The 24,630-nt window shown below is 44.3% G+C and overlaps 1 protein-coding gene across 5 annotated transcripts in view; it reads left to right on the top strand.

Annotated features, from left to right (window-relative positions):
• The window catches only part of LOC124615778 (S phase cyclin A-associated protein in the endoplasmic reticulum), a 590,398-nt gene that overhangs the window by 158,410 nt on the left and 407,358 nt on the right, over window positions 1-24,630 (top strand). For all 5 annotated transcript variants that reach the window (XM_047143880.1, XM_047143883.1, XM_047143882.1 and 2 more), the window contains 4 exons: window positions 3,811-3,927; window positions 4,012-4,121; window positions 16,124-16,358; window positions 21,005-21,237. In XM_047143880.1, the coding sequence (XP_046999836.1) occupies window positions 3,811-3,927; window positions 4,012-4,121; window positions 16,124-16,358; window positions 21,005-21,237 (695 nt within the window). The remainder of the gene's footprint in view (window positions 1-3,810; window positions 3,928-4,011; window positions 4,122-16,123; window positions 16,359-21,004; window positions 21,238-24,630) is intronic.

The raw sequence follows: 24,630 nt of genomic DNA, 5'->3' as shown, positions 1-24,630 counted from the left end.
AGTATTAATAACGAGCTACAGGCAACCTATAGTTCAAGTTGGAAATATTACAATTCAAAATATATCCCTTTCTTTCTTTCCTTCTCAACTCATATGGTAAGACTCCGCTGATGTAGGGTTCTGGGTTCCTTCTCTGAGCTGTACACCTTTTCCTAAACCTCCCCAGTCCATTCCCTTCACCCCTCTTCCTTCCCTTCAACTCTTCTGCCAGAAGAAGGAACCACTGATTCCGAAAGCCTGTAAAAGTTAAATCTGTGTGTGTGTGTGTGTGTGTGTGTGTGTGTGTGTGTGTGTGTGTGTGTGTGTGTGTGTGTGTGTTCTCATGCTACAACTTGGTGAGTAGATTTTTTATATATCCATTTACATTATATTGCAAATATATCTCTAGCTACGTATTAAGATTAAAATACTAATAAAAGGACAAACAAAATTTAAAAAAGGAATGGGGGAGAAAGAGGGCTAAGAACAAATGAAACAATAAAGAAATATCTTTAAGTGAGACAGAAATTAATAGGAACACACAGGAGGAACGCGAATGCAAGGACAAAAGAAGAATGGAACAAAGACATGGAAGAAAATCTGGCATTAGCAATAGGAGAAAAGTGCCACACGGGATAGTACCAGTTAGATTCCTGAGAATCATATTTATGTTCGATACTTTGTTACCGTCTTGTAAGTTTGGAAACCCTTGTGTAAGGAGGCAAGATCTTAATAAACTGCCCAGTAGACTATTTATTCCATTTGGTATGTCTTGCAAACTTCCTCACTTTCCCTGAGGATAGCAGCATCATCACCAAATCTTATCAGTGATATTCTTTCACTCTGAATTTTAATCCTACTCCTGAACCTATCTTTCATTTCCATAATTGCTTCTTCACTGTACTGATTGAACAGTAGTGGTAAGAGACTGATTCTCTGAATTCCAATCATTTTAATTTGAGCATTTCATTCTTGGTCTTCCATTCTTGTTTTTTTCTTCATTCTTGTACATATTATACAGGGTGATTCAAAAAGAATACCACAACTTTAGGAATTTAAAACTCTGCAACGACAAAAGGCAGAGCTAAGCACTATCTGTCGGCGAATAAAGGGAGCTATAAAGTTTCATTTAGTTGTACATTTGTTTGCCATTTCAGCCAATAAAGTTTTTGGTCCCTTTTTCTTCGAAGGTGCTACTTTAACTGAACTACAGTATCTGGAGATGTTAGAGAAGTGGCTGTTCCCTCAGCTCGAACAAGAACCACAACAATTCATATTTCAGCAGGATGGAGCGCCACCACATTGGCACTTATCTGTCCGTAACTACCTGAACGCCAACTACCCGAGGCGATGGATCGGCCGCCAGGCAGCCCGTGACAGAGCACGTCATCACTGGCCTCCAAGAAGACCTGATCTTACCCCCTGCGATTTTTTCTTATGGGGGTATGTTAAGGATATGGTGTTTCGGCCACCTCTCCCAGCCACCATTGATGATTTGAAACGAGAAATAACAGCAGCTATCTAAACTGTTACGCCTGATATGCTACAGAGAGTGTGGAACGAGTTGGAGTATCGGGTTGATATTGCTCGTGTGTCTGGAGGGGGCCATATTGAACATCTCTGAACTTGTTTTTGAGTGAAAAAAAACCTTTTTAAATACTCTTTGTAATGATGTATAACAGAAGGTTATATTATGTTTCTTTCATTAAATACACATTTTCAAAGTTGTGGTATTCTTTTTGAATCACCCTGTATATTACATTCTTTCCCTATAGCTTACGCCTACATTTATGAGACTTTCAAACATCTTGGACCATTTTCCATTATTTCACACTTTTTCTAAGTCTATAAATCCTATGAGTGTGTCGTAATTTGTCTTAAGTCACACTTCTATTACCAACATAACTACCTCTCTGTTACCTTTACTTTTTCTAAAGCCAAGCTGCTCATCACCTAAGATATCTTCTATTTTCTTATAGATTATTCTGTATATTATTCTTGTCAGCAACTTGGGCACATGAACTGTTAGGCTGATTCTGCAATAGTTCTCAAATATATCTGTCGTTACTATCTTTGGGCTTATGTGGATGATACTTTTCCGAAAGTCTGATGGTATGTCTCCAGTCTGATGTATTCTACATGCCAACTTGAACTATTTGTTGGGTTGCCATTTCTCCCCCACTTATTTCAGAAATTGTGAAGTAATGTTATCTATGCATTCTGTCTTATTTAATTGCAAGTCTTGCAAAGCTTTGTCAAACTCTGACTGGTAATACTGGGTCCCTTGTGAAATCCAGATACACTTCCATTTCTTCTCCCATCACATCAGCAGGCAGTTCCTCCCCCTCATAGAGGCCTTCAGGGTATTCTTTTCATCTGTCCACTCTTTTGTCTATGTTTAACAACATAATTCCTCTTGCCTTTTAGTGCTGACAGCTTTACTTTCAATTGTTTATAAGGCTGTTTTGACTTTACTGTATGAGAATCTGTTCTTCCAATTATCGTATCTTGTTTGATTTCTTCACACTTTTCTTGCAGCTGTTTCACCTTAACTTCCCTGCCTTTCCTATTTATTTCATTCTTAAGTGACCTACACTGCTGTATTCTTGTTTTCTTCATCAGAATTTTTGTGTTTTATTCTTTTATTGATTTCTTGGAGTATTTCTTCTCTAACCCGAGGTTTCTTCAGTTACCTTCCTTGTATTACCACTGTCTGTCCAACTTCTGTGATTGTCCCTATTTAGAGAAGTTGATTCCGCTTCAGCTGAACTGCCTACTGTGATATTTATTACTGTCTAACCCACATATTATTCAATATATACACTGAGCAGGCATTAAAGGAAACAGAAGAGAAAATTGGAAAATTAATTAAAAGTTGAGGCAGAAAAATTAATAACTATAAAGATTGCCAGTGACACTGTAGTCCTGTCAGAAGAAGGCAAAGGACTTGGAACATAAGATGAATGAAATGGGTACTGTTGTGAAAACATATCATAAGATGAACATCAACAAAAGTAACACAAGGGCAATGGGAGTAGTCAAATCAAATTGGTAAAAGCTGATAGAATTACATTAGAAAATGAGACCAAAAAGTAGTAGATGAGCTTTTCTGTTTGGACAGCAAAATAACTGACATTGGCCAAAGTAGGCACAATATAAAATGCAGACTGGAAATAAGGTTGCTACTGTAAAAGAGAGTTTTGTCAACATTGAATATAAATTTTAGTGATATGAAGCCTTTCCTGGGTTAATTCGCCTGGATGTAGTCTTATACGAAAGTGAAAAATCAATGACAAACAGTACAGTCAGGAACAGAATAGAAGCTTTTGAAATGTGTTGCTACAGAAGAATGCTGAAGATGAGGTAATTAAGGAAGAGGAACTGAATCGATTTCAGGAAGAAAGACTTCCTGGGGCATCAAGAAATAGTTAATTTAGTATTGGAGGGAAGTGTGAGGGGTGAAAATTGTAGAGGGAACCAAAGACCTGACTATAGTTACTAGATTCCAAATGGATTCAGGTTGCAATAGTCATACAGAGATGATGAAACTTGCACTGAGCTGCCTGCATCAAAACAATTCTTATACTGAAGATCACAACGATGACAACAATAACATTGACATTTCATTAGGAACATAGGCACAGAGGCATAAGTAAAAGCAGCTGATATTAACTTATTGATAATACCTATTACTGTGCTTTTATTTTGTAGCCTTTTAACTAATACTGAGTTACAGGATAACGTATTTTCAGTAGTTGTTATCTGTATAGTTCCTGTAAAACACAACTCCTTTAACCAGAAAGTGACTAAGTGCAAATTTCACTGTGGAAGGAACAAGAGGAACGACTTCAAGGCATACATGAAGAACGACAGAGAAAACAGGAAGAGAAAGCAGCTAAAGAGGCAGCTGCAGAAGAGAGGCGAAGACTTCTGGAGGCAGAGAGGCAGGTAAGTCACTCATAAAGAGTATGTTTTATGGTGTGGTAATTTTTTATTGTGCTGTTTGGTAATACATTTGAATAACTGATGCAGGAAAGATTAGAAAAAATGCAAGAACTTAGGAGAAAGAGAGAGGAAAGAGTTGGACGAAAACAGCAAGAAAAGGAAAAAGAAAGGCAAGAACATGCAAGAGAAAGGGCAAGGTAATTATCAACAGTTCCTTAGCTGTAAATGTGTTCTTTTGTTTTCAAGCACTTTATATTTTTAAAAAAAATATTGTTGGTTCATTAGGAAAACGTTTCTCAGAAAAGTTATGTGAGGTTTTCTCAGTTGATGTGATTGCCTAACAATAAATGAGGTTTCTTTTTTCTCCTCACTGGAGCGCAGCACATTGGTCATTACGTGTCATTGGCTTACTAATAGCTGATATACAGGGCTTTCTACCTAAAAAGGTAGTTAAAATATTTTTGTTTTATTTTTGAGATTTAAGGTTTTCATGCTAAGCCGATGTTGCTTGTTTATATGCACCATTGTCATCTGGCAGTGTCCAAGCCAGCTTAAGCTTGGCACAGTTCTTTTTCTTGTTTCAAAGAAAGTTCAGTTACAGCTTCACTGAAATTGTCAAAATATCCTTCTTTAATATGAGGCTTTAAAGAGAATACATCAACAAGCAAATTTATATATGTGGTCTTTCAGATTTTGCTGATGAAATTGAGCATTTCCAAATTTTGAAGACTCCAGCTAAGTCACTTTTATTATTTTCTACAATATTTGAAATTCTTGTGGTTGGTGTTCCCAAATGTATGGATAGCAAACAAGCAACTACTACCCTACTTCCTTTCCTGGCCAAGCTTGAAGCATCAGATTCACTTCCTGCTACAGGTGTCCTTTGACTTCATCTACATGATCACATGGAGGTAGATTCAAAGTGATGATAGATTAAATTCTTAACTTTGGTTGTTGTGAATTCACATCATACCAGTGTGACTCTAATAAGTGTAAGATTTACTGTGTATGAATGCCAGTGCCAGTAGGTGCAGATTCTACATGAAGCTGCCAATGCTTCTGACACGTACTGCCATGTCTGAGCTTTTCAGGTGCTTTTAGAGGGACATAATTTTTTATTGTAAAATTTGAAATTATCCTGGCGAATCAACTGTTCAAAAAGATTTCGGGCTTGCAGCCGGTCGTCGTAAACTTCATTGCACAATATTTCAGTTGGACAACTGCCAGCCATCTTTAGGTGAACCGAACCAGATCTGACGAAGACGTTCTCCACTCTGTCTTATATAGTGCGCTGATGGTACTGCCACACATGCATTGTAGTCGCGGAGACAGAAGGACCACACTGCCCAGTGACAGCGCCCTCGCTGGTGGAACTGCAAGACTCAGCTGCCATCGGTATTGTCACTGGCTGCAGCTGTCGAAGTCTTCTGGTGTCTTCGTTTCAAGCAAATTTTGGAGATGATGGGATTCCATGCGTTATTCAATTGGTAACCACTGTCACGGTTCATCAGATTTCCCATAATGCATATTTCAACAGATTCTTTGATAATGGAGTCCCAAAAGGTTGTTGCTGTGGCCAAAATCGAAGTTTTGTCGTACTCTATTGAATGTTGTTGGAAATACAATGTTCCGCAACTGCAGACTTACTGGGTTGCAGTAGGCAAGTGCAACGTGGATGTTCCATACAACACTCTTCCACTGTATGTGGTGTCTGTCCTATATAGGCCATACCACCTTGACACGGTATTTTGTCTACCTTTTTCAGGCATGTCAAGCAGTTACTCAGTATCTGGACTTGAGTGTGGATGAAACTGGAATGGTGAGAAGTTCTTTGCTCAACTAACCTGAAGTAGAAAGCTGGGAAAGGTGTTGAAATTTTGTGTAAAATGACATTAACTTGGCTGCAAATGTATATAAGTCTCCCTTTTAAATATTACCAGTATATGTAATTGACTATACCCATAAAAGTCCAATTACAATGAGGGAACTTCAAAAAGTAAGTTACACATGTCGTCCTACATTAAGACCATCACACAACGAGAGTGGCACATTGTCAGAAGAGAGTACATGTTCTGTGTTTTCTGCAGACACAATTCTGCTGCGATAAGGAGAACAGGTACATTGCATTGTGGGAGTGGCAACTGGAAATGTAGTGCGAAGTTGAAGTATTGAGGGACAGTACAATTCTTGTGGAAAAAAGTCTAAATTGCACAAAGATTCAGCAATTCTGGCCATATACGGACCAGATGCGATGTTGTGTCCTGACATAGTGAAATGGTGCCAACAATTTGATCAAAGCTGCAAAAAAGAGGGTGATGTTGAATGGGAAGGAATGCCATCGACATTGACCACATATGACAATGTCCAGGCAATCTAGGAACTGATTCATAGGAATTGTAGATTTTCTGAAGATGAGGACGTTCACACAGCAGTGCTTGAATGGGTCCATGACCAAGTAGCGGACTTCTTTCATTGAGGAAAAGAATGATTGGTGGAATTGTGTGCCCAGACTGGTCACTGTGTTGAAAAATAGAGTCATTAATCTGTGTTACTCTGAAGTGCATACTAGCAGTCAGTTAAGACGCAGAGTAACTGGTGGACACAACAGACCTGTTTGCCAAATGTGTCACCCTCGTTCTGCTGCCTTAGGCTCCTCCTTATGGAATGTCCATGTTTGAGAAAATGGTTGTATTTCAAGATCATCTTAGAGCAAAGATGTTGGGCATTCAATAAAAGTTGCTTGGTCTGCCATAATAATGAATAACTTACTTTCTTGAAGTCCCCTCATAAATGCCAATGATTTATGCACCAGGTGTGCCCCCTGAGAGTTGCCAGACAAATTTTATCTGGTATTGGAGCAAACATTTTCAATTTTGGTTTTGCAAAGTGGAGAGGGAGTCTGCCCAAATAAATACTATTAGTCATGTGTTTCATGTGATACCCAGTGTCAGCAGAAAAACTCATTTCATTTTTTGTTTTTAAATTGTAGTTTATCTACATATGCATGTATAATCTACAGACCAGTGTGAAGTGCATGGCAGAGCATCCCATTGTGCCAGATAGAAGAGCCTTTTCCTATTCCATCCATGTACAGAGCATGGGAAGAATGGCTATTTGAATGCCTTCTGAAGTTAATCGAATCTTGTCCTCACAATCCCTATGAGAGAAATAAGTGGGGGTTTGTAGTATATTCTGTGAGTGATCATTTAAACAGCACTAATAGTCACAGGTTTGTCTGACCTGTGTAAGAGTGCCATAGAGATGGTGAAGAAACTGAACTGACAGTCTTTTGAAGATAGACGTAAACTATCCGAGAAAGCCTGCTTACATAGTTACAAGAACTGGCTTTGATTGATGACTCTAGGAATACACTGCAAACCTCTATGTATTGTGCACATCAGGTTCTTGAGTACAGGATTAGATTAATTACAGCACACAGAGGCATTTAAATAATCATTCTTTTTGCGCCCCTCCATATATGAGTGGAATGGGAAGAAACTCTAATAAGTGCTACAATGGGATGCTACCTCTGTCATGAACTTCACTGTACAGGTGTAGATGTAGATTTAAGGCCAATTCTTGAAATTTTAGAAGAAGGTTTTCTCAGGATAATAATTCATGTCTATCTCGAAGATACGCCTGTTCAATTCTTTCGGCATCTCTGTGACATTCCCACAGGTCAGACAAACCTGTGGCCATTCATGTTGCCCTTCTCTATACAAATTCAATGGCTCCTGTTGGTCACATTTGATATAAGTCCCACGCACTTCAGCAATATTCTAGGATGGATTTCATGAATGATTTGTAAGCAGTCTTCTTTGTAGACTGATTACATTTTGTCAGTATTCTTCCAATAAGTCAACCACCTGCATTACCAGCGGCAACCTGTGTTGTTATTCCATTTCATATCTCTACAAAGTGTTACAGCCAGGTATTTGTATGATTTGACCAATTACAGCTGTGATTCACTGATACTGTAATCATAGGATACTACATTTTTTCCTTTTGTGAAGAACACAGTTTTACATTTCTGAATGAAATTGCCAGTCTGTGCACCACTTTGAAATCTTTTCAAGATCTGATTGAATATTTGTACAGCATCTTCCAGGCAGCACTGCATTATAGATGGCTGAATCATCTGTAAAAAGCATGTTCTGAGGAGAATACTCCTGATTGCGAGCTTCCTTGACAATCTGTGAGCAAGGCTGGTATTCTCAACCTTCTCTGTTGTTGGAATGATCCAAGTATGACTTTGGAACCCAGATAGCAGGCATTGTTTGTTCCAGCATGCCCCACAGTCTTCAGTTGGTTGCACACTGTTCCCTCAGTGGCAGCAAGAATAGCATCTTCAACATGTTGAATGAGGCCCCCAGGCATACACAGTGTCCTTCTCATCCCTTGCTACAATTTCTCTAAGGGATACCATTATTTGCTGTTGTTTGGACTGCTGGTGGTTAATGTACCTTACTCCATTGTTTTTTCTTCTCCCTGACATGGGACACAGCACATTTCTCAACAGTAAAGTGAGCTCCACTGGTCTCGGTGGAAGACAACATCTTGAAGTTGTTTGTTAGGGGACATCTGGAATTCTCCCTGAGCTCCATCTTCCCTGTACAGAATGCCTGGACCTACCGCTGTCATACCACTCACAGTCAAGTGGAAGAGTAGTGACAGACCTGTATTTCCTGTAGAAGAGGCAGCATTCCCAGGAGACGATAATAGCTGAGATACCTTTGGTATCTCAGGTACACGACTCTCGGTAGCTTTTCCAGCATTTAATGTGGGCATTTGGTAGAGCAGTCCAGGTTTAGCCTACTACAGTTACTGTGCTATCAGTATCTGCTTGCAGGGATAGCAAAACATAAAAAACATAAACAACTTTAGTAGTGACTGAGAAATACTGCAAGGCAATAGTAGAGAAATAGCCCAATATTGGTCAGTACAAGAAATGGCATAAGTAGGTCAAGATGATGTGGCAAACAACGCTTATCTACCTTTGGATGCCTCATACTATCAACTGTATTTGATTCACAGCAAGTAATGTAGCCTCAGTTCTAATACAGGCCATAAAGTGTCAGTATTTGGTAGAGTGGCCTGGAGTTTTGGTTTTCAGATCCCTAAACCAATAGTATCTATTTTACTATCCTTTATGATTTAAAGAGCTGACAGCTCCAGTATCTTCTAGCACTACTATTGGTAAACATTTATTCATCACGTCTTTTTTCCCCAGCCTGCCACATCTTGAGTTCTTGCCCATGGCGCACTGTCAGTCTCCTGTTGCCAAGCAGCAGTGTTACTCAGTTGCTACTTCACTACTGGATTTACTTTTTGTTTTACTGTCCTAATTGACAAACTGACATTTTATGTTGTCTACGGGTGTCACATGAAACACATCATGATCAGTATTTGTTTGGACTGACTCCATCTACATGTAGGAAAAAACAAAACTGCAAATACATGCTAAAATACTATGGAATGTGAGGCTGACAGCTCTTGAGGGAGAGACCCAGTATACATGTATGATGTTTTTTTAAAAAATATGAAACTTTTCAACAGTATGAGCCGAGTTGAATTTTACTCAACATGTTCTGTTCCAACATAATATCAATCAAAGTGAAATAACATAGAAAACCTATTTACAGTGATTCTAGTGGACTGCTGTAGACTATAATAACTAGAGTTTGGGAATGTGTTGCCAGTTAGGTCATATAGAACCTCCGCCAAGCTTCTGACTTACACAGATGAGGACTGGCTTTTCCTTAGTTAACCTGCCTTTCCCCCCCTGCGGGTCCGGGGATTAGAATAGGCCCGCGGTATTCCTGCCTGTCGTAAGAGGCGACTAAAAGGAGTCCATCCCCCTCACGGGGGTAGTTAGCGCCTGCGTCCGGAGACGGACGGTTCCACGACCTATCATCGTGGTCTTTTTGGTTTTTCACTTCTCGTTTCTTCCTTCCTTTTGTTGGTTCCTTTCTTTGCTCTTCTCCACCTCACTGTCTTCCTTACTCTTTCCCTTGACTTCTCCTTGCCTTCTCATTGCCTTTTTCTCCTTGCCTTCTCATTGCCTTTTTCTCCTTGCCTTCTCATTGCCTTTTTCTCCTTGCCTTCTCATTGCCTTTTTCTCCTTGCCTTCTCATTGCCTTTTTCTCCTTGCCTTCTCATTGCCTTTTTCTCCTTGCCTTCTCATTGCCTTTTTCTCCTTGCCTTCTCATTGCCTTTTTCTCCTTGCCTTCTCATTGCCTTTTTCTCCTTGCCTTCTCATTGCCCTTTTCTCCTTGCCTTCTCATTGCCTTTTTCTCCTTGCCTTCTCACTGCCTTCTTCTCCTTGCTTTCTCATTGCCTTCTTCTCCTTGCCTTCTCTGGTCTCCGCCTCGGCGTTTGAGACTCTGTCCTCTCTCTCCCTCTCTCTCTCCTCCTTTTCCTCTTCTTCCTTCCTCCCTGTGCGTGCCTGAAGGCCGACCCACGCGTTCGCACGCGTAGCCGGTGACGGGGTAACGCGTAATTCCCCGCCCTGGGTAGACATGTAAGGCACGCGCGTACCCCCTGGTAAAGGCCAGGCCCGGGGAGGGGTGATTGCCTGAGCTGATACCTTCTGACCATGCCGATTGGTCCCTCCGTCTGTTTCTCGGGAGGTGTGACCTGAGGTGTAAACATTCACCTAAGGCGGGAGTGCCCTCTGAGAGGGTCCCCACAAGGAAGGAGCGCGCCATCGGAGACGCTGGCAATCATGGGGGATTCCTCCGCAATGGATTCTACTCCATCTCTTTCGACTTCGACCCAAAAATGGAAACGTGACCAGCCAACAGTGACAAAAGTACTACCGCCTGCCCCACAGTTCCTCGTAGTTTCTCGATCTGAGGACGGAAAGGATTTTTCCTCTGTCAACCCTTTCGTTATTCAGAAGGGCGTAGATGCCATAGCCGGATCTGTCAAATCTTGTACCAGGTTGCGTAACGGTACCTTATTACTAGAAACTGAGAGCGCCTTTCAGGCACAAAAACTGCTTCGGGCCACACTCCTGTACACGTTCCCTGTCCGGGTGGAGGCCCACCGAACTTTGAATTCGTCTCGTGGTGTAGTCTATACTAGCTCCCTCGACGGATTGACTGACGAGGAGCTTCAATCATTCCTCGCTGAGCAGGGCGTGACGGCTGTCCATAGGGTCATGAAAAAGGTCAACAATGACCTTGTACCGACCCGGACAATTTTCTTGACCTTCGATAGTGTTAAGCTGCCATCGCGCATCAAGGCGGGCTACGAGGTTATTTCTGTTCGCCCCTATGTCCCGACACCTACGCGCTGCTACCAGTGTCAGCGTTTCAATCACACTCGACAGTCTTGTTCCAATGCGGCTAAATGTGTCACTTGTGGCAGGGATGCCCATGAGGGTGACTGTCCACCTCCGTCTCCTCGTTGTGTGAACTGTCAGGGTGACCATGCCGCATCCTCCCGCGACTGTCCTGTCTATAAGGAAGAACGCTGTATCCAAGAAATTCGGGTCAAAGAGAAAGTGTCCACCTCGGCTGCTCGCAAGCTATTGGCTAGTAGGAAGCCCACGCTGCTCCCAGCGGGGAAATACAGTACTGTCCTCGCCTCTCCTCGGACTACCCAGGAGGTAGCAACCCAGACATGCGATCTGACCTTCAGCACCACGGTCGTCCGTTCGGCCAGTGCTAAGATCGCGCGGTCGACGTCTCCTCTTCCTCCCATCACCCCACAGACAAGAGCACCTTCCTCAGCTTCTGCTAAGACGAAGACATCGAAGTCAGATGCACGGGCCTTCAAGAAGGAACCATCCCGTGTAGACTTCCTCCGTACCTCGACCTCCCAGCCTTCGACCGGTACTTCCACTACACGTCCTTCCAAAAAGGCGCATAGGAAGCACAGTTCTCCTTCTCCGCCACGGCACCTTTCTTCTCCTGCGCCACCCAGCGGTTGCCGCCCCAGGCCGTCATCCGTTTCGCCTGGCCGCACCACTGGTAGCCGTACATCTGGCCTTTCACTGGCGGAGGAAGCTCCCCCTCCCGGCCATCCTCCCGAGATGGCCGATGACCCTATAGACCCAATGGACGATGACTGTCCGCCTACTGATAGCGGCGGCAGTGCTCGCTCGAAGCCAGGCCCTAAGCGGCCTTCGAGGTGACCACTTCTCTCATCTTCCTTTTCTTACGATGGCACTTATTCACTGGAATATTCGCAGCATTCGCTCCAACCGAGAGGACTTGAAGTTGCTGCTCCGCTTGCACTGTCCGCTCGTCGTAGCCCTCCAGGAAACGAAGCTACGCCCATGCGATCAAATTGCCTTGGCACACTACACCTCTGTGCGTTTTGACCTACTCCCTGTGGTAGGTATCCCAGCTCATGGAGGGGTTATGTTGCTGGTCCGGGATGATATTTACTACGATCCCATCACGTTGCACACCGGCCTGCAGGTAGTTGCCATCCGCATTACTCTCCCCACTTTTACGTTTTCCTTTTGTACCGTTTACACTCCATCGTCATCTGCCGTTACCAGGGCAGACGTGATGCAACTTATTGCTCAGCTACCTGCACCATTTTTGTTAACTGGAGACTTCAATGCCCACCATCCCCTTTGGGGCTCTCCAGCATCCTGCCCGAGGGGCTCCTTGTTAGCAGACCTTTTCAACCAGCTCGATCTTGTCTGCCTCAATACTGGCGCCCCTACTTTTCTTTCGGACACATCTCACACCTATTCCCATTTAGACCTCTCTATATGTACTCCCCAACTTGCACACCGGTTTGAGTGGTATGCACTTTCTGATACATATTCGAGCGACCACTTCCCGTGTGTTATCCATCTCCTGCAGCATACCCCCTCTCCGTGCTTCTCTAATTGGACCATCTCCAAGGCAGACTGGGGGCTCTTCTCTTCCAGGGCGACCTTTCAGGATCAACCCTTTACAAGTTGCGATCGTCAGGTCGCACACCTCACGGAAGTCATTCTCGCTGCTGCTGAATATTCCATCCCTCACCCTCCTTCTTCTCCACGTCGCGTACCGGTCCCCTGGTGGACCGCAGCATGTAGAGACGCTTTACGTGCTCGTCGACGTGCTTTACGCACATTTAAACGCCACCCTACAGTGGCGAATTGTATCAATTATAAACGATTACGTGCTCAGTGTCGTCGTATTATCAAAGAAAGCAAGAAAGCCAGCTGGGCTGCTTTCACAAGCACCTTCAACAGTTTTACTCCTTCTTCTGTTGTCTGGGGTAGCCTGCGCCGGCTATCTGGCACTAAGGTCCACTCACCAGTTTCTGGCTTGAAGGTCGCGAATGACGTCTTTGTGGCCCCTGAGGCTGTCTCCAATGCCTTCGGCCGCTTTTTCGCAGAGGTTTCGAGCTCCGCTCATTACCACCCTGCCTTCCTCCCCCGCAAACAGGCAGAGGAGGCTAGGCCACCTAACTTCCGCTCCTCGAATTGTGAAAGTTATAATGCCCCATTCACCATGCGGGAACTCGAAAACGCACTTGGCCGATCACGGTCCTCTGCTCCAGGGCCCGATTCTATTCATATTCAGATGCTGAAGAACCTTTCTCCTGCGGGTAAAGGTTTTCTTCTTCGTACATACAATCGCATCTGGATTGAGGGACATGTTCCCGCATGCTGGCGCGAGTCTATTGTTGTCCCGATTCCTAAGCCGGGGAAGGACAAGCACTTGCCTTCCAGTTGTCGACCTATCTCGCTTACCAGCTGTGTCTGTAAAGTGATGGAGCGAATGGTTAACTCTCGATTGGTTTGGCTGCTCGAGTCTCGACGCCTACTTACCAATGTACAATGTGGATTTCGTAGGCGCCGCTCTGCTGTTGACCATCTGGTTACCTTGTCGACCTTCATTATGAATAACTTCTTGCGGAAGCGCCCGACCGCGGCTGTGTTCTTTGATTTGGAGAAGGCTTACGACACCTGTTGGAAGGCGGGCATTCTCCGCACCATGCATACATGGGGCCTTCGCGGTCGCCTCCCTCTTTTTATTCGTTCCTTTTTAATGGATCGACAGTTCAGGGTACGTGTGGGTTCTGTACTGTCCGACACCTTTCGCCAGGAGAATGGGGTGCCACAGGGCTCAGTTTTGAGCGTCGCTCTCTTCGCCATCGCGATCAATCCAATAATGGATTGCCTCCCAGCTGATGTATCAGGCTCCCTTTTCGTGGACGATTTTACCATCTATTGCAGCGCGCAGTGTACACGTGTCCTGGAGCGCTGTCTTCAGCGTTCTCTTGACCGTCTTTACTCCTGGAGTGTCGCCAATGGCTTCCGTTTTTCTGCCGAGAAGACGGTCTGTATTAACTTCTGGCGCTACAAAGAGTTTCTCCCACCGTCCTTACGACTCGGTCCCGTTGCTCTCCCAATCGTGGAGACAACCAAATTTTTAGGCCTTACATTTGACAGGAAACTTAGCTGGTCTCCACATGTGTCATATTTGGCCGCCCGTTGTACCCGTTCTTTAAATGTCCTCCGTGTTCTCAGTGGTCTGTCGTGGGGAGCGGATCAAGCCGTCCTACTTCGTCTATATTGGTCGATCGTCCGCTCCAAGCTGGATTATGGGAGCTTCGTATACTCCTCTGCACGGCCATCCATCTTACGCCGCCTCAACTCCATACAACATCGGGGTTTACGACTTGCGATTGGAGCGTTTTATACTAGTCCCGTAGAGAGTCTTCATGCTGACGCTGGCGAATTGCCACTCACCTACCGGCGCGATATACTGCTTTGTCGGTATGCCTGTCGGCTACTGTCAATGCCCGACCATCCGTCTTATCGTTCCTTTTTTGACGACTCTCTTGACCGTCAATACGGGTTGTATGTCTCTGCCCTGCTACCCCCTGGAATTCGATTTCGTCGCCTCCTTCAACACCTTAATTTTTCACTCCCTGCAACCTTTCGAGTGGGCGAGAGCCGCACGCCACCTTGGCTCCAGGCTCAGGTCCGCGTTCACCTTGACCTCAGCTCGCTCCCAAAAGAGGTCACCCCCGGTTCGGTCTACCACTCCCGTTTTTTGGAACTTCGTTCGAAGTTCATCGACATGACTTTCATTTATACAGATGGCTCTAAGACCAATGACGGGGTCGGGTGTTCCTTTATTGTCGAGGCACAAAGTTTCAAATACCGGCTCCATGGCCATTGTTCGGTCTTCACAGCTGAGCTCTTTGCCCTCTACCAGGCTGTTCTTTACATCTGCCGCCACCGACATTCTGCTTATGTCATCTGCTCAGATTCCCTGAGCGCCATCCAGAGCCTCAGTGATCCGTACCCGGTTCACCCTTTCGTGCACCGGATCCAACGCTCTCTTCAGCAGCTGGTGGACGTCGGTTCTCCAGTTAGCTTTATGTGGGTTCCTGGCCATGTCGGTATCCCTGGGAACGAAGCTGCAGATGCCGCGGCCAAGGCTGCGGTCCTCCAGCCTCGGACAGCTTCTTGTTGCGTCCCTTCGTCCGATTTTAGCAGGGTGATTTGTCGGCGCTTCTTATCTCTGTGGCATGCCGATTGGGCTGCACTTCCGACAACAAGCTTCGGGCCTTAAAACCTCTTCCCGTGGCTTGGACGTCCTCCTCACGCCCGGTTAAGAATTGGACACTGCCGGTTCAGCCATCGCCATCTGCTGACGGCTGCGCCGGCGCCGTTCTGCCCATGTGGGCACTTGCTGACGGTTAGACACATTTTAATGTCCTGTCCAGATCTTAACACACTGCGCCTCGATCTTAACCTGCCAAATACTTTCGATGCCATTTTAGCGGATGACCCACGAGCAGCTGCTCGTGTTCTTCGTTTTATCAATTTGACAAACCTCGCTAAGGACATTTGATGATGCTGTTTTTTAAATCCTATGCCTGTCAGTCTGTCTTTTATCGTGTTTTCCCTTTTAGTTGTTGTGGTCAACTTGTGCCTCGCGGTGCATTCTTAGAGTAGTCAGGGCGCTAATGACCATTGAAGTTGTGCGCCCTAAAACCACAAAAAAAAAAAAAAAAAAAAAAAAAAAAAAAAAAAAAAAAAACCCTGCCTTTCATTAACTATGATTGATTCACGATAAGCTGAAATAAAAATAATGAAAAGAATGGAGAATATTATAAATTTGATGACAAAACTATTCTGGAGACAAGATGATGATACACTCCAGTAGACTCATGTAAAGCTGCACTTTTATTTCAATATTTTGTTTTCAATGATGGTCACCTCTTCCAGAGACCGAGAAGAACGTCTTTCAGCTTTGCATGCAGCTCAGCTAGCCAATCAAGAAGAGCTGCAAAAAAAGATACAGCAGAAGCAAGAAGATTCAGCACGTCGCCATGAAGAAAATATTGAACAGATTCGACAGAAAGCCTTAGAATCCAGCATCCTCCGATACTCAACTGATGATTTACCGCCAAGGCTGGCACCATATGAAACACTAAAATTATGTGAAATCTGTAATGTTTTGGTATGTATGTGTGTTTCTGCCTAATGAAGTCTGTGTTAATAAAAATTACGTAGAAAAAGATAATATAACTAAGTAGAGTTCATGTAACTATATTTAATATATTTATATGGCATGTATATTAGGTTGAGTGATGATCTACCTCACTCAAATTTAAATTTACTTTAGGATTAAAGGAGACCATTCACCAAAAAGCAGAAGCCTTGAGTTGTCGATAGGCATACGCAGGAGGAGGAAAACTTTCTAACTTTTGGATTTATCTTTTGATGAACTAGAGTACACACGTGCCGCGCCCACACCACCACACACACACACACACACACACACACACACACACACACACACCTATGCCCCTAGATTGTGCCGGCTAGACTGATAGTACCAATGCTATTTTGCGATTTTGTGACAGGTTATGGTGAGGGTACTCTTAGGTGAAGTAGAAGAGGAGCTGAAGGGACAGCAGGTATAGTTGTAGTAGCCAATGGGAAGTGACACACACTGAAGGCTATGTGAGGATGTGGATTGGAAGAGGGTGACAGGATAATGGAAGGGGAAACTGTTGGTTGGAGGGTGTGGGGACAGTGGGTTACCTGAGATTGATACCAAGATGATAATGGGAGTGGAAGATGTGTTGTAGGGATAACTTCCACCTGAGTAGTTTGAAGAAACTAGTGGTGTAGGGAAGAATGCAGATGGCACAGATTGTGAAGCAGCCATTTAAATTGAGCATGTTGTGCCACCAGGTGGTCAGCTGTGTTCTTGACAACAGTTTGGTGCTGGCCATTCATCCTGGTGGACAGCTGGGTGGTAGTCATACCAACATAAAAGGCTGTGCAGTGTTCGTAGCAGAGTTGCATGGCTGCTTTTGCAGGTGGCAAGGTCTCTGATGGGGTGGTATAAGCCAGTGACAGGACTTGAATAGGAGTTGCTGGATGGGCAGACTGGTTAGGTCCTGCACCTTGGACCACCTCAGAGCCTTTGCCAAGGAGTTGAGAGTGGGAGTGGTGTAGGGATGGATTAGGATGTTGTGAAGATTGGGTGGGCAGTGGAACACCACTTCAGGAGGGTTGAAGAGGATCTTGGATAAGATGTTCCTAATTTCAGGGCAGGATGAGACATAATCAGAGTCCTGATGAAGGACATGGTTCAGTTGTTCCAAGCCAGGGTGATATTAGGTGATGAGTGGGGCACTCCTGTGTAGCTTATTCTTGGTGGTGGTGGGAGGTTTTTTGTGTGTGTGCACGTGCGTGTGTGTAGATACGGCATGTTCCATTGCAAATATGTCATTCGAGGGTGGAAAGGGAAAGAAATTTCGGTGTGGGAGGGATGGCAGCTGTCGAAATGTGGGTACTGTTGGTGGGTAGTGGGTTTGATGTGGACAGAGATGTGAATGGAGCCATCAGTGAGGTAGAGGTCAACGTCCAAGATGGTGATAAATTGGATAGAAGAGGACAGATGAAGCAGATGGCAGAAAAGGTGTTGATATTATGAAGGAATGTGGATAGTGTGTCATGGCCCTGAGTCCAGATCATGAAGATATCGTCAATGAACCTGAACCAAACTAGGTGTTGGGAACTTCAGGAGGCTAGGAATGTTTCTTCTAGATGACCCATAAACAGTTTGGCTTAGGAAGGTACCATGCTCCACCTTTCTGTACCAGTTCAGAAAAGTGCCGGTTTCACTTGTTAAAGCCCAGTCCCATATCCTGTTCCTTAAGTGCTTCCTGAACCAATGAATCCCCTCCAATGGCCACCTTCTCTGGACCTCACCCTTCCTTTCACAACAACATTCACCTTTTCAGTTTCCGCCAGTCTGTATCACTCATGAACCTGGTTTTGCGAAAACACCTCTCCATAGCACAGATATCTCCGAACCATCTCAATTCCCTCCACAAGATACCACCACTGTTTAGTCAGCATTACATATAATATCTCTGAAATATAAACCCTTGCACTCCCAACACCTGGAGACGCATTCCAGACACTACCTCCATAAATTGCCCAAACGTTGACATCTTGCTACGCCCTTGGGGCACTAATATTCACCAACACCCATTCTTCTCACAGTGAACCCTGTCATCAACCCCTCATAGCAACCAATTTACCACATCTTCCAAACTCCTTACCAACACCCCACAGAACCCTGAACCCAAGCAAACCTGAAACACTGTTGTTAAGCTCACAATCAAAAACCTCAGTCCCACAGAAGTTTGTCCTATTTAAAGACCTAACCTTCATCCCTGTTCCCAAGTTCAATGACACTGGGCTTGTCGAAGACCTACTCTCCTTTTCCTGATCCTTACAGTGGAAACACTTCTTTGTCACTACTCGTTCCGACGAAGGCCAACCTAATCCCAACATTGAACCTTACCTCTGCCAGTTCATACCACCATCTCCTGTGACCCTCCCCCCTCATACCTAACAATCCCCTAGTCAGCTTCCAGGAATTGCTTACTACCAACTTGGCCTTGCCATCCTTCCCCATGTCCATTCCTAAGAACATTGACCTTTCAGCAGAAGAAAGGACAGCCATACACAACCTGACAATGGCTCCAGACCTAATCATCCTCCTTGCAGACAAAGGCTCCACCACTATTGTGGTGAGTCACAGTGACCACCTGATAGAAGGCTTGTGCTAAGTGTCTGTGTGATCCTGTCCCAAATCCAATATAATCTCCAATTCCTACTGAAACCCATAGGCACTTCCCAGAATCTCTCACCTGAGTCCATCTCCTTCCTCACCCCAACACCCACACCCACCTTCTACATGTTCCCCAAAATCCGCAAACTCAACATTCCAGGCCACCCCACTGACCAACATCTACAACCAATTGACCAAAACCTAGCCTCTCACATCAAAGATACTAACTACCTCCTTCACCAACTTTCCGCCATCCCACACCTTTATGTCCCAGATCCCTACTCATCAAAGTTGATTCCACTTCCCTACTCATCACAGTTGATTCCACCTCCCTACACATCAGCATCCATTGTCTCCCATGGCCTTGGCACTATCTAACGTTACCTCTCCCAAAGTCGTTCAGGCTTCAAACCCTCTAGCTCATTCCTTATACACCTTACTGATTATATCCCGATCCATAGCTACTTTTTCCTTGCGGGGAATGTTTACAAACAAATCCACGACATGCCCATGGGCACCTGCATGGCACCCTCCTATGCCAAAGTGTTATGGACCATCTAGAGGAAACATCCCTAGCCCCCCAAAACTCTCAACCCCCCCCCCCCCCCCCCCCCCCCCTCCGTCAACCCCTAGTCCGATAATATCTTAATGGTCTAGGCTCAGGGCCAAGACACCCTGTCTGTATTCCTTTAGAACCTCAGCATCTTTTCTTCCATTCACTCCACCCACTCCTACTCTGCCCAATGTACCACCTTCCTGGACAGTGACTTCCACCTCACTGATGGCTCCGTCCACACCTCTGTCCACATTAAACCTACCAATCACCAACATTGCCTGCATTTTGACAGCTGCCATCCCTTCCACACCAAAACAATCCCTTCCTTACAGCCTAGCCACCTATGCACAGCCTGTCTGCAGTGACAAGAACTCCTTTGCCCAGTACAATGAAGGCCTCACAAAGGCCTACATACTCAGGCAATACCCTCCAAACCTAGACCACAAACAGATGTCCCATGCCATATCCTCACACAGCACCAGTACTCCCTCCACACCAAAAATAAGCTACAAAGGAGCAACCCTCACCAGGGCTTTGATTATCTCTCACCCTGTCCTGAAATTAGGAACATCCTACCCAAGATCCTTCCCACTCCTCCTAAAGTGGTGTTCTGTCACTCAGCCAACCTATGCAACATCCTGGTCTATACATATGCCACACCCACCCCCAACCTCTTGCTACAGGGATCATATTCCCATGGCAGACCAAGGTGCAAGACTTTCCCACTCCACCTATCCCAGGACCTCTTACTCCAGTCCTGTCACAGGCTTATCCTACCCCATTAGAGGCTGAGCCACCTGTGAAATCTAACATGCCGTGCACCAACTCTGCTGCAAACACTGCAAAGTCTTTTATGTTGATATGAATACCAACCAGCTCCCCACCCGGATGAATGACCCCACCAAACTATTGTCAAGGACAGAGTAGACCATCCAGTGACACAGCATGCTGCTGAGAATAACATGCTCAGTTTCAGTGGCCGCTTCACAACCCAAACTATCTGCACTTTTCCCTGCACCACCAGCTTCTCTGAACTACACAGATGGGAGTTATCCTTACAACACATTCTCTGCTCTTCATAATCATCCTGGCTTCACTCTCAGGAAACCAACTGTCCCCACACTGAACAGTTTCCCCTTCCACTGTCCTGTCACCCCTTTCTAATTCATGTCCCCACAATCATCGGCCGCTACAACTATACCTGTCACCACTGCCTTCTGTATGCCTAACTGGCAAACTGGCCTCCCTCTGAGCCACTAGCCTCTCCTTATCTCCCACCTCTCTCTACCCATCCACCCCAACACTACTCCCTCCACAATCAGCCCACCTGCTGCAAAATAGTACTGGCACTGTCAGTCTAGCTGGCAGCATATAGGTGCACAGGAGCATGTAATAGATATACTAATTCTCATTGGTGGTAGGAAATATTTCATATATTTTTATTTGCTTCCAGATTGGTTCAGAAGTATACTTACTGAGCCATCTCCGTGGACGACAACACCAGGAAGCGTTGCAACAGAAGCAAGACGTTACAGCACTTTCAAGAGAGGAACTGCTGTCATTCAGCATAACACACATTGTTGATGCGCCAGCTGACAAGATAGATCCTCGAATTGCACTTGATAAGGAACGTCAGAAAGCACTCAAGAAGCGGTGCAAAAAGATCCGCCTACGAATGGCTTCGAGGTGAGGTTATTGTTTTTAAGGTAGCTGTATTTTTCAAGAATGAATTTTCACTCCGCACAGGAGTGTGATGATTTGAAACTTCATGACAGATTAAAACTGTGTGCCTGACTGGAGCTCTGTGAGGGCACATGTGGTTTGATAGTAATAGGCCAGTTATGAGAATGTGGACTCTCCATTCCACATAGAAGAACAGCTCAGATGAATGGTATTGTCACTTGAAAATGACTGGAAAAAGAAGTGAACCTGACTGTCTACCCACCTCCAGGCTCTTTCAAGAGCATTGCCTGACAAACTGCTTCTCCGTTGTAGCTCAGCAACTGAAAAACCTTTAGTGAGGTGGTAATTGCATAAAGAAAAAGCACACTGTAGACCACCAGATATGTTCTGAGAACTGCTTTAATTACTTTTGCAGTGATCAAGTCCTTCACAGAAGCTGTGTATGCAGTAATAAATTCAAGTTCTGTCCTCAATATCTGCTCTCAGAGCCCAGACAGATGTTAGGTCCCTTCACTGGTATTATTGTGTACTGATCTAGCTAGATTAATATCTAGGAAAAGATGCAGTGAAGGAGAAAGAAGCATGACTTTGAACAGAAAAGAATATGAACACTGCTTTAAATATCTTGGGTCACTGGTAACTGAGAATAATGATGTGAGAGAAGAAATACATGCAAGGATTGCAGCTGGTAACAGGTGCTACTTTGTACTGGTTAAAGTGTTTAAAGCAAGGAGTCTTAGTAGGAATCTGAAGCTGATTGTGTATCGTATAGTAGTTAGACGTGTAGTGATGTATGATTCAGAGACCTGGACTATGACACAAAATGATGAGGGGTTGTTGCTGAGATGGGAAAGGACGATACTTAGGAAAATCTATGGGCCAGTGAATGATAGGGGTTTTTGGAGAATCAGAAATAATATGGAGATCAGAGAGTTGTACAACAAACCAGATATCATGACAGAAATAAAGAGTAATAGACTACGTTGGTTGGGACATGTAGAAAGAATGGTGGAGAACAGCACAGTCAAGAAAGTTTCCAAAGGAAATCCCGGTGGACATCATATAAGGGGCAGACCAAGGACCAGATGGCTAGACAACTTGGAGGAGGACTTGAGAAGGATGGGAGTTATAAGATGGAGAGCTGAGGCAGCCAGCAGAGAAGAGTGGGTGGAGATTGTCCGGGAAGCCAAAAGTCCTATAAGCGCTGTAGTGCCAAGGAGTAAAGCAGAGTAAGATCTAGCTATTGTGCATCTAATTTACATGATCTCCCTCATTGTACACACTATCATCAAACAACAGAACCTTATTGCCACAACAGAATTGTTTTTTATTCTGTGTCTTATCATAATATTCCTTGTTCTTTATCGTACATTGCACATTTTGTTCTCTTGAATTAGCTCTGCCACATAATTGTCAAAATTATACCACAACCTGGTCAGATCACTATGTAATATCTCTGGAATGTACGTACTCTTTGCAAAGAATAGTTTCTGTGGCCTGTATCCCTTTGCACTGTTTGGTGCTGTACTGTACACAAAAACTGTAAATGGAATCCAACTGTCTCAGTCTGTCTGCGATCTGTTTACATAGTGTTGCAATATCTCTGTTAAAGTCTGATGCGAGTTCTCTGATTCTCCATTTGTATAAGGATAGTAACTAATAGTCTGCATCTTCTCAATCCACAGCATTTTGCATTCTACGGTTTCTCATGAAATTGCTTCCCATTTCACTGTCAGTTTCTGTACTTCAGTATAACTTTCTCAGCTAACACTGGTGCTACAATGTCAGTATCTTGCTGTTCAGCTAGTATAAACTTAGTCAGTTCATCCTGAAATGTGAGGATATACTTGTTACCTTGGTCTGTTTTCAAAGGACATACCAAATCAGTGTCACCTCTTGAAAATGTGTTTGGGAGTCTTTGTCATCTCTAAAGACATATTTGTGTGTTTCCTAGTGAATTTATTCTTCTGACAGCTCTCGCATTTCTGGATATACTCTTCTATATCCTCCTTCATGCCACTCCATATTCAGTACTTTTTTTATTCATCCATATTTTCTCCTTATGCCTTGTTATCCTCCCTCTGGAGAGCTGTGATACTAGTTTGCAACAGCCATGCTGTCATTGCCTGCCTGAGCGATTCTTGACACGTGCAAGGGCTTCCTTTTCTGCTGCCTTCTGACCCAGGCTACCATCGACTTCTTGTTGTGTGCCAGGTGCCCTGACCTCTTTCATTCGTGAAAGTGCCTTGGAGACTTGATATGGTTTGGACTTTTGTACAGTGTATAGTAATCATATTTCTGCAGCTTTAATGTGAACTTATTAATCTGGATGCAGATCTGATCTGGTACCTGTCCATGTTAGGGGTTTATGGTCAGTTCTGCCAGATATGCACGGTCTAAAGTATTTGACAGCTCAACAACTGGCTAACATCTCCTGCTCAATGTTTTCACTTTATTTCATGTCCTTGAGGCATGAGCGACAAGTTACTTACTTCTGTTTTTTCTTTGACTTAAAGGTAGCCCCAACAAAATTCTGACTTACATCCATAGTGATTCTGAAGTCCTTTTCAAAGTCCAGGTACTGCAGCATCAGTGGACTGAGCAGTTTCTCTTTTAAACCCTGAAAATTGTTTTCTTGCTTGACACCACATATGTAGCATTCTTCCTTCTTTAATAATTAGTGTAGTGGATGTGTGATTTTGCAGAAGTTGTTTATTAAATGCATACAGTATGCCACACTACCTAAGAGTTTCTTCAGTTGCCTCTGTGGATATTCCTTTATCACTTTGATCTTCTGTGGGTCTGGCTTCAAACATTTGGCCAATAGAATACAGCCCAAATGGCACACTTTAGGGTCACAAACATGTTACCATACCATCTACATTCTGCAGCAGCTAGCTAGATTTCATGCCCGATGCTATCTGTGTAAGACAACTTGTCTCCTGGCACATGGGCAATGTCGGTATACATTGTGCACAGCTTTGCTATGGTGGCTTTCTTTTCCATGTCCAGATGACTCACACAAATATTCTCTTTTAGAGTAATTATTCACACTTTCAACAGTGGCTTTTCTTCAGTGATGTGACTCATTCTGGATCATTCCCACTACAGTATTGCTTCTGCTTCCACTCATGGGAATTCTTTTGACACACCCTCACCTGTATTGTTTAACACACTCATTATGCATTCCCCTGATTGCACTTTCACCAGTGCCTCAGGTAGATACACACCGTTGGTGACCTCCTTTTTCATAATGATAACCTCTTTCATTCCACAGGTCTCTATTCTTATCCGGCACACTCGTTCCTCTCCAGGCCCAACTATTAACATTGTCCCAGATTGCACATCTCTCTCTAGATTTTCTGTGTTAATATTGACTGTCTGCTTCTACTATAG

This window comes from Schistocerca americana, chromosome 5 (genome assembly GCF_021461395.2).
Source record: "Schistocerca americana isolate TAMUIC-IGC-003095 chromosome 5, iqSchAmer2.1, whole genome shotgun sequence".
Taxonomy (NCBI): Eukaryota; Metazoa; Arthropoda; class Insecta; order Orthoptera; family Acrididae; genus Schistocerca; species Schistocerca americana.
This window is presented reverse-complemented; position numbering and strand designations above follow the sequence as displayed.